Source organism: Phalaenopsis equestris, unplaced genomic scaffold, assembly GCF_001263595.1.
Source record: "Phalaenopsis equestris unplaced genomic scaffold, ASM126359v1 Scaffold000125, whole genome shotgun sequence".
Lineage (NCBI taxonomy): Eukaryota > Viridiplantae > Streptophyta > Magnoliopsida > Asparagales > Orchidaceae > Phalaenopsis > Phalaenopsis equestris.
In genome coordinates this window covers 317,475-328,059 of record NW_018164567.1, presented here as the reverse complement: position 1 = coordinate 328,059, position 10,585 = coordinate 317,475, and the positions used below count along the sequence as shown (strand labels likewise).

At 34.5% G+C, this 10,585-nt stretch overlaps 1 protein-coding gene across 1 annotated transcript; it reads left to right on the top strand.

Moving 5' to 3' along the window:
- Nucleotides 1-1,281: 1,281 nt before the first annotated feature.
- On the top strand, nt 1,282-7,325 carry LOC110021256 (probable serine/threonine-protein kinase PBL1). The gene is made up of 5 exons (XM_020719675.1): nt 1,282-1,458; nt 2,701-3,337; nt 5,113-5,370; nt 6,037-6,156; nt 6,533-7,325. The coding sequence occupies exons 1-5, from the start codon at nt 1,454-1,456 to the stop codon at nt 7,160-7,162; spliced, it is 1,650 nt and encodes a 549-aa protein (XP_020575334.1). The 5' UTR covers nt 1,282-1,453; the 3' UTR covers nt 7,163-7,325.
- Nucleotides 7,326-10,585: the final 3,260 nt, after the last annotated feature.

The window sequence follows — 10,585 nt, the reverse complement described above, 5'->3', positions numbered from 1 at the left end:
TTTTTTTAATAGAATTTTCATATTATTTTATATAAACTGCTCTGAAATAATACTCGTTGATGTGCATTATTTTTTCTGTCATGTTTGATTGCTTAAATTATAAATATTTAAGAAAATAATAAAATTTATCAAATTTGTTATTTGGATAATGTTTCCAAAATAAATTATTATTAATAAAAAAAACATATTTTAAGTTTCCTAAAATCCTTTAAAAGTCCTCTAAAAAATAAATAATATAATTTACATTAATTTATTATTAAAGATTAGATTGTTTCTCAAGTAAAATTTATATGTTTATCATATAATTTTTATTTATTTACATATCTAAGACCTACATTTGATATTTTTAATTTATGACACTAGTTATGAATTTATCAATGAAAAAGTAAATTTCACCTTATATTTTTGGTTTGATGTTTAAATGTTATAGTGTTATATATATAAATGTAAATTTAATTATTTTGTTATGAGACCGTGATATAAATAAGTTGAGTCGAGCTCGAGCTTAAACATACGAGTTCGAACTAATTTATCATGAAATAGAAAAAAATAATATTATTTCAAACTAATGTTATAATAAAATAAGTAATAGAATGCACAATCACATAATAAAAAATAATAAATAGCATAATATAAATAGAAAATATAAAATAATGATTTTTATTTTTTTTTTTGATAATTTAAATATGAATTCTTGAATTTTGATATATTTTGAATATATTTTTTAAACGAGTTGGCTCACAAGCTGATGAGTTGAGTCGGGAAAGACTTCAGCTTAGGCCAATCGCTAATCTAGGCTCACGATATAGGTTGGCTTAATTACACTCATAGAGGGTGTTTGGTAGCACACTTTTAATAGAATTTAGCCATGAATGTCACCTAAATCCAGCCAAACAGCAAAAAGAGAAAACCCAAATTCCATTAAATTCAATTTTAATATGTTTTCTCTCTTTCTGCTACGTAAATTCAGATTTATTAAATCAAACAATCAGACAGATTATACTGATTTACGTCATTTTTCATTTTTCATGTAAGCTTCATGTAAGCACGAGCTGACTGGAATTAATGTAAATCTTGTTAGGATGTAAATAAATAAAAAATAAGTGGTATGCATGTAAATTATTTCGAAGAACCAATTCAATTATTTTAAGGAAATGGTAATTTAGTTATTGCCAAGCACCCGCCGGGCTATTTTGGGAAGTCGGTAAGGGGAGAAACGCCAAAAACAGCCATCATTGTAGCTTTCGCTATATCTGCGGCTTTGACCACCAGACCTCAGCCCTTCTGGTCTCTATCAGCTCTCCATTCTTTCTTTTCTTACTGCTGTCTTCATTCAAATTTACTATTTTTTTAACATTAGTTCTACCCATTCGCCCTTTTATTCTTATCAGCCTCCTTGTCCCGTTCCTCTCAGGCCAGAGAGCTCAGAGTTATTCCTCTGTTTTGTGTTCCCATGAGGTAGGTTCCTCCATGTTTTTCCTCTTATAATTTGATTTTATTTGGCGAAGTATGCTACAAATCATTCCATAGTTGGATTTGGAGGAGTGGGAGAAGCTTACGGGTTGTCGGCTGGTCTTTAGAATGTCTACTTTTTTGAGCGATTTTTGCTGCGTAGTTTGGGGGTTTAGGGTTTGCGCCTTTCTGATTGCGGAAAGATGTAAAATTTTGATGGTTTGAATATTCTTTGTTTGATTTTGGAAGTTATTGGCAGCCATTGCGTTTTGTGAGGAAATTGAATGTGAGATTTGTTTCTCGGTTTTTATTTTGCAGAGTTGCGCCGTTTAATTTGACTGCTTGCTGGAACTTGTTTTCTCTGATAGCCTAAAGTGGAAATTTGATTGTATTTTTCTAAGAAATTTTATTTGGTGGAAAGTGCTATCCTACCATGGAAAACGTGGAATAAAATAAGCAGATTGGCATTACTTTATTTTACCGTCGAGGATCTTGCTGTTAGCTTTGGAAATTGAATAAAGGAGCTTTAAGAAAATATTTCTTAAGGTCTTACACTGATACTTAACTGTAACTAGCAGTGGCAGTAGATTCTTTTCTATAGTTTTCAAGTTGGACTTCCATGTTATATGAAGTGCTCATGTAATACAAGTTATGCTGTGTAAGACTGTGTTTGCCTGAAGATAAAAATATGAGCTTAATACCTTATCTTTTTGAAATAGGAAGATTTAGGTTCACACCACTCAATTCTTATGTAATTTGCATATCTAACACCTAAGCCTTGATTTTTGCATATATTTTACCTTACCTAGGCATGTTTTAAAAGTTAAAATAGAGGTAATTTTAATGTGATATGAATATCTGGATGGTATAAATGTGAAAAAAGCAAAGTTTTGGTGTTAGATATACATAAGAATTGGGTTGTTTGTATTTAAATGCCCCTTTGAAATATGCTACTTCACAATTTATTTTATCTTGTCCTTCAATCTTGAATTGATCAAAGACACATCAGTTGTGGTAAGCAACCATTCATAGATTAGACTAGAAAAAGAATGCACCAATGTAGCATAGTTGGAGGTTGACATTAAAGTTCTAATGTTACATGTAGCCCGAATACACATGTTCTTAATAATGTTCTCCATGCTTAGCAAGAGGATTTGGTCTCTTTTCTTTTCCTTGGAGAGAGATTGCAGTCCCATCTTACTAAAACTCAGTGGCCTGTACTTTAACCAAACCATTTGGGGTTGGCAGGATGGGCTGCTTTACAGTATTGAGAGGCAAGAAGAAGACAAGCGAGCATTCGCTGACCAGGAAGCCGGTTTCCATACACCAAAACATCAGCACTGCACTTCCTGAACCGGAAGTTCGTAAACCATCTCTCCAATCTGCACCTCCAAGTTTTAGAAGTCAAACCAAACAAATCCAACAACCTAACCAAACAATGTATAGCAGAGTTCGGGCACTATCCGCACCTTCAAGCTTAATTGTGGTTGGTCAAGATGTTTCTTCTTCATTTGAATTGGATGAACAAGAAGAATTGAAGGCTCAAGTTGCATCATCAAAAGAGCAGCGGTTTTTGAATCCTGTTCCTCTCCCGTTACCATCTCCACGGGGTAATTCTGTATTGAAAAATGCGGGAAGCTTTAAATCTAGTGCTAGCGGGCACCATGTCCTAAATTATGGTCCCCTGCCTCTGCCTCCATTAGCTGGAGGCAGCCTTCGGAATTTCACCTATGAAGAGATTGCTGCTGCATGCCAAAATTTTGCAGCTGATAGGTGTGTTGCTGAAGGTATCTCATCTACTTTTTATAAGGCCACATTTGGAGATGATTTGGTTGGATCGAAGAAGGTTGAAGCCACAGTTGCATGCTTGCTTAATTCCTCACAGGTAATATTGACAGCATCACATCGTATATGGAAATGGTTTTCCACTCATGGTTAAATTAATATGCAATGCTCTTCTTTTTTTTTTTAAATCTTGGGGAATTTACATACGTGGCACACAATTCTTATCTATTAACATATATTACACCTAAAACTTCATACTTGCATACCTAGCATTTTGGTGCTTTAAAGCTACGCTTGAAAAGGTGTATTTCACTTTTAGAAAGTGGAATAGTGCTATTTCTTATGTGATATTAAAGATTTGAGTGTCATGTGTGTGTTTGAAAGTTTAGGTGTAGATATTTAAATACACAAGAATTGTGTGCTATGCATGTAAATGCCCTTTATATTTTTGCTTTTACTATAGGCTGCTCTGTAAGTGCTATTTCATGGCATGCCTGGTTACAGTGTGAAAAGAATAAATAAATAAATTAATGGTTTCATTACCACCCTTTTCTCTCTGGTTTAGCGATCGCCTATGAAATATATCACCGGATACTTGGTCAAGCTTAACTTCTTGCAGAGAAGGTTATTTAGGGGCTATTTTGCTACATGTAGGTTTCACTGGATCATATAAGTCCAAATTTAGTTAATCATGAGAGGGCTAAAACTTGAAAATGTTTGGCCTTTTGTTTAGGATTTTAGGACTTTTTGAGGAAAAATTCCTAAAGAAGTTATATTTTGTGAATGATGAGATTTAACAAATTTTATATTCAATCAATAATGGGGCTAGATTTTGATTTATTGAAATAATAGGATTTAAAGTTCCCAGAATTCTGTCTGGCAATATTTAAGCTGAATCTTGCTTAAATTCTGCTAAGAATAGGATACTAAGCAGCCCCTAAGACTTCCATTTCTGAAGAATACATATCGAGTGGTACATGGCAAATGAAATAAGCATTTTGTGGTGACTGAAAATATTCTTCCACTTATACTAAATGATAATGAAATCATCGTCTTTTTGTGGCTTAACTATAGCTTCTATGATTGGTTCATTTCGACATTCATTAGACATTTTATGTGGCTATATCATTTGTTGATTTATAAGATTGTTTATTCTCTTTCGTAGGCTTATTCATAATATTGCTTAGAAGGTCAAGTATTGTGGAGCATGTTTAAAGCTTTAATCTAACTAGAATTGATGGAAGCCAAAAGAACCATGCTTGGATATGTTTTTCAAAGTCTGCGCCTTTGACCTTCCATTGCTCAAATATGATTTTTATATCAAACTACACTTTCGCCATGCATAAACTAGCTTGGTTCATTGACAGGACAAAATTTAAATTTTAGGGGCATTTACATACATAACACTTTTCTCATCTATTTACATATCCCACACCTAACTCACATTTACACAAAAAACCTAAATATCTATTATTACATTAAAAATAGCACTGTTACTGCTTTATAAAAGTGATATGTACCTTTTCATGCATACCGAAGTGCTATTTATGTAAATATGAAAGTTTAGGTGTGAGATATGTAAATATGTAAGAATTGTGTGCTAGGTATGTAAATTTCTCTAAATTTTATGAGTACAACCTGTGCCATGTCATCATACAGTAGCTTTATATGTGCTTGTGCTTGTTTTGAATATGTTACTAATATATTTTTGTTAGAGTTTTAAATACCTTTTTCCATAGCTTTTTTTCATATCTATCAAAAAAGCTGTACTTTTTTTAACGCATTTTCAAAAGAGAGACTTTTTTAGGTCTCTGGCTCCCATTTAGTTCCTGAAAAAAGTATGATGTAAGCTATTTCTTAACTTATTGCTCGCAGAATTTTAAAGATTTCACCAATGCGGTGAACACAATGGCTTCTTTACAACATCCCCAATTGTGTAAGTTGCTCGGCTTCCATGCACGTGAGGGTTCTGATCAACGAATGTTGGTTTATGAGAGACTCTATCATGGAAGTTTGGATCGACTGCTCTATGGGAGATCTGATGGACCTGCAATTGACTGGTCTGCACGGATGAAACTCGCCCTTTCTGCGGCGCGAGGTCTCGCATTCTTGCACGAAGAAGGGCCTTTTCAGGTGGGGCATTGTAATTTTAGTGTTAGTATTTAATCTTATGTAACAATTTGGTGGTCTGGAAAGGAATAATTCCTTGAGATTTTATTATTCAAATGTATATATATCCCTTCTAATTTACAAACTTATCAAATATATCTTACTTAAATTAGAAAAGGAAATAAGTCTGAAATAAAAAATAAAATAACATAGAATATGAAGGGAATAAACTAATCAAATGTTTCTTTGTCCCAATCTACTCTTTCAGGATTTGGAAGTGACCAGAGAGAGAGATTTCTTCCAGGATTTACTCAGTTTTTATTTTCTTTTTCTTTGCTCTTAGAAAGAACTTCCTGTTGTTGCTGGGACTCCTGTTTTTTTTTTTTTTCCTTTGCTTGGGTAAGCTTATATTGCAGTGCATTACTCAAACCAATAATAAGGCCAGAAACAACACATTTTACCTACATGATTCTTTTTTTTGATAATTCTTTTGTATAAGTGCTTTCTATTTCATTTTATGTTATTGCATGATTCCTAGGCTTAACATTTATATGAGGCGACAAACTGTGGTTACTGGACCCGTGTAGAACTGATTTTTTTTAATTTTCCTTCTGTTTTTACGTTTACTTTCTCTCTGATAAATTTATGCACGACCAATCTTTTTGTCATTGGTTTCCCCATTTCTTATAGGCTATGTTTCATGAGTTCTCTACTGCCAATATACAAGTAGAGAAGGACTTCAGTGCAAAGTTATCAGGATATGGAAGCATGAGCTATCCTCCAGAAGCTGAGGTCTTAAACACTTCAGTGGTGAGTGATGTAAATTATCATTTATCACATACAACTAACCAATTCGCTACATAGCTACAACTCTACTTATTCTTCATATTGGTATTTCAATTATTACAAGGAGTGAAAAACAAAAAGCTTTACTATGGTACTTGACCGTTAATATTCGTATGAACCATATATTCACAATAGAGATACGATAAAGATGACACTGATTGTTAAGTTTAATATTATTTTATAAGGATTAGGAAGAAAAATGATTAGAAAATGATCAAGTTAAATAGAAATTACATAAAAAACATTACTCTAAATATATTTAATAAGATTAATGATCGATGATATAAATATCGAGTTTTTGAACATGCAAAATGTTAATGATAGCCGTTTCCTCTCTCAGGCCACTGCAAACCTTTCCCTAGAGACTTTAGAGAAAGGATTGCTAACACCCAAAAGCAATGTATGGAGTTTCGGCATCGTCCTTCTTGAACTTCTCACTGGTCGAAAGAACCTCGATTCTCACCACTCGAAAGAGGAGCGAAACATCGTCAAATGGAGCAAGCCTTTTCTCACCGACGATTGCCGCTTATCGCTGATCATGGACTCCCGAATCAAAGGGCGGTGTCCACCGAAGGCCGCCCGCACCGTCGCCGACATAGCTCTCAAATGCCTCAGTAAAGACCCCTCAGAAAGACCCACCATGAGGACCATCGTTGAAGCTCTTGGTAATGTCCAAGATATCAAGTTTCCCTGTGGATATCCGCTGCAAGAACCGACATCTATTACGGGAAAGCAGATGTTGAAGTCATCGAGCCTTGACGGCATGATTCTTCCAACTCCGCCGATGTATTTTTCGCCTTCCCCTCCATCTTCAATGAGCCATGCATTAGTTTCGCCCAGAAACTCACTCACAGTGGCTGCACCTGCTGTGACTTGTGCCTCCACTCTGACAATGGAGGAATATAGGACAAGTTCTGTGAGGAGATCATCTTCTTCGACTATTCGTAGGCCTGGTGTGGAGGGATTTTAATTATTGTATATTGCATTTTTCCTTTTTTTTAATTTTGTTTTGTTGGGTTTTTCTGCAAGGTAATGATTTAGTGTTTTGTAAGAATGATTCAGGTATGTATGGCATGCTGCTCTTGTACCCCTTTGGAGAATAATGATTAAGAATGAAAAATCTGCATATATAACATTTTGGTGCCTTACACGTATATTTATGAGAGGTATATTCCACTTTAAAAAGGTTGGTAAAAATGTTATCTTTGACGTAGTGTTAAAAATTTGAATGTTATGTTTGTAATAATGTAGGAGTTAGATATGTAAATACATAAGAATTGTGATGTCTTTATGTAAATTCCCTCATCATCCTTGGCACAGTTGATATAGGTTTTCGATTACTCAGTTGATGTAGTTTTTGAAGAATGCCCGAGATAAGTTTTGTTCCCAAATTGAAAATGATTTGAAGTTGAGAAAGAACAGTTGGAAGTTGCTTTCAGCTGTCAGTTTCTTTGTTAAAACCTGAAAATTGAGGTATAGGTTTTAGAAATGTAATTACATAGAAATTTTTGGTTCAAGTAGAACCAAATAATTTTCATGTCGGGTTCGAGTCCAAAATCCTAACATCTAATTCTAAGTCGGGTTCCGATTGACTCGTGAACCCAAATTGATTTGACTCTGACTCATCATCCTGAAATTGATTTGAATTTAACTCCAAAAACTATTATGTTATACTAAACATGTTATGCAGATCGTGTTCTGGTCAGTCGTGTTAAAAGTGGGGCAGAATCAGCTTTAGACATTCTAGCCCATTAAGCATTCAGGCCTAATTTGAGTTAAATAGTTTTAGATGAGGTTAATTTTGAGTCAAACATCCCTCAACCGATTTGACACCTCTAGTTATGGAGGAATTATTGCGTGCGGACACCACATGCATCTCTGCATGCGGTGTCCTATCCTGGCCGTAGATCACGGTGATCTACGATCAGGATTATTTCCGTTTTTTTTTAAAATAAAAAAAATTTAGGTGGGGCCCACCAAAATACATCGGGACCTTAGATCAGGTGATTTACGGTCTGGATCGGACACCGCACGCAAACGGTGTCCGATCCGTATGGAATAATTTTTCCTAGTTATGTATGTAATTGCCTTAGTTTTCATTTTGGTTCCCACTTTGTGTTAAATTATTTAATAACATTTAAATTCTAACGAAACAATAAAATACAATCAAAATTAAAAACATATAAATGTTTTGAATAATGTTATAAAATTCAATAAAAAACTAATTTAAAATAAAAAAATAATTATTAATAAAATTCAAAAGATGACCAAAATTAATTTTATTTCTTTTGAAATTTTGCCTGCAAAATTTCAATATATTTTAATGTAGGAAGCAGTTTTTTTGGCAAACATTTGAATGGTCAAATGTGAACTTAGAATATTGGGTAGTTTATAAGAAACTGTTAAAATATGCAATGAAGACAGATGGATTTTTCTTAAGATATTAAAACCATATAAAACCTTAAGATATGTTGTGCCTTGACGCAAGATTAATAAAAGAGGAGCAAAGCATCATGAAATATTGATATAAGATACAGAATGAACCATCAAATAAATTATTAAATCAACACTAAATTAGTATTTTATTGAGATCATAATGTGTTGAAACCTTACTTGCCTTTTTGTATGCACGCCATGAGTTAGAGCTGAAAGGAGGAGAGAAAGAATGCCCTTTTGATTATATCCCGACCTCCTATTTATAGGGGTGTAAATTACATATATAGAAAAGAGGGGGACTGGTTATAATAAGTGCCCAAATGACTGGAGCGACATGCTTGTTGAGTTAAAAGTACATTACAATGCAAAAGAAATATAATGTTTATCGACTGTTGGATGCTTTGATTTTGACTGGCCATGTCGATCGATCACATATAAGAGATCACTTCAGCTGAGAGGTCTGGTCGATCAATTAAAGTCATCTGATCGATTCGGTGAGAGATTCGTTGGTCAATAGGTCCATCAGTCGATTTCATTGTGTAGTCGATCGACTGCTTGGTCAGTCCACATCTGGTTGTTTGGCTCGAAACTTCGGTCCCCTGAGACTCCATTTCTAGCTATTTGATCCCTTTGAGATTCGTGTTAGAATTTTTGTTCTATATGTATTAGTTCCCTAATTTTTTTTACTCGTTGATAGCGACAACTACAATAAGGACAGAAATTTTATTAACCAACAAACAACACAATAAACAAAAATAAATTTAATAATCAATTGTCCCATGCATTCCTTTCTCAGTGATCCCTATAAATAGGGCAGGAAGACTTGCGCTATATTTGTTTCATTCAATGTCTCTTGGGTTTCTCGAGTGGCATCATGGTTGACGGTTTGAGCAAGAAGAACATTGACGTCCGCCATTTAGCTTTGGAAGATTTTCGACTTTCTGTCTCTACAACATTCAAAAAGAAGAAAAGAAAGTTGAAAAGAAAAAGAAACTGTCGACACCTGAACTTTAGTTGGTCAATCAAGTCGCTTCTTCGGAAGGTCCTGACAGTCATGCATCGAAGAAGTCTCTAAGGATGGATGCTCGCCTGAAAGTGTTGAACTTTGGCCCAAGCATTTGTGTAATTGTTAAGGAAAACATGCTAGTCATTCCACATGTGGAAGGAACCGAGGGTGGATAGAAAGAGAAGGTTGTCATCAATTTTATTCTGCCCCTACTGAAAAACAGGGATGGCTTCCTTCTGATACAAGGAACAAATGAATTTTTTGTTACCTTTTCTAAATTAAACAAATATTTGAGTATGTATATTTTCAGACTAAGACAATCTTTAATGATTCCTTGACATTTTTTGGAGGATCGTGCTGATGATGGGTCGTCCAAGAATATCATTTAATGATTTCTTGATCGAAAGAGAAGGTTGTCATCAATTTTATTCCGCGCCTACTGCAGAGTAGGGATGGCTTCCTTCCGATACAAGGAACAAATGACTTTTTTGTTACCTTTTCTAAATTAAACAAATATTTGAGTATGTAAATTTTCTGACTAAGACAACCTTTAATGATTCCTTAACATTTTTTGGAGGATCGTAATGATGGTGGGTCGTCCAAGAATATCATTAATGATTTTGCCCAAATGCCTATGACTACAATGTAAAATCCAGCCACTACATCTCTTTAATCGATTAATGAGGGTGTGTACTGGTCGGTGGAGCAATTCAGCAGCTCCTAACAAAAATAGTTGGAGAGCCGAGAACTGTCCTCCGGTTCGATAGAACACCAAATGAGGAAAATGGTTGACCACTCAATGAAAGCAATTGGAGAGTCTGCTGATGGGCTTATGCGGGAGCTACTGCCACGATTTGCGAGGTTGGAAGAAAAAGTTTATGCACTTTATATTGATTGATGTACAGGGCGAGTTAAAGCCCTTTCGAGAGTCAATTGTTTTAACAAATTCCA

Coding starts and splice junctions, on each gene's coding strand:
- LOC110021256 (XM_020719675.1), top strand. Junction 5,371..6,036: donor ACGAAGAAGGGCCTTTTCAG/GTGGGGCATTGT, acceptor CATTTCTTATAG/GCTATGTTTCATGAGTTCTC. Junction 6,157..6,532: donor AGGTCTTAAACACTTCAGTG/GTGAGTGATGTA, acceptor TTCCTCTCTCAG/GCCACTGCAAACCTTTCCCT.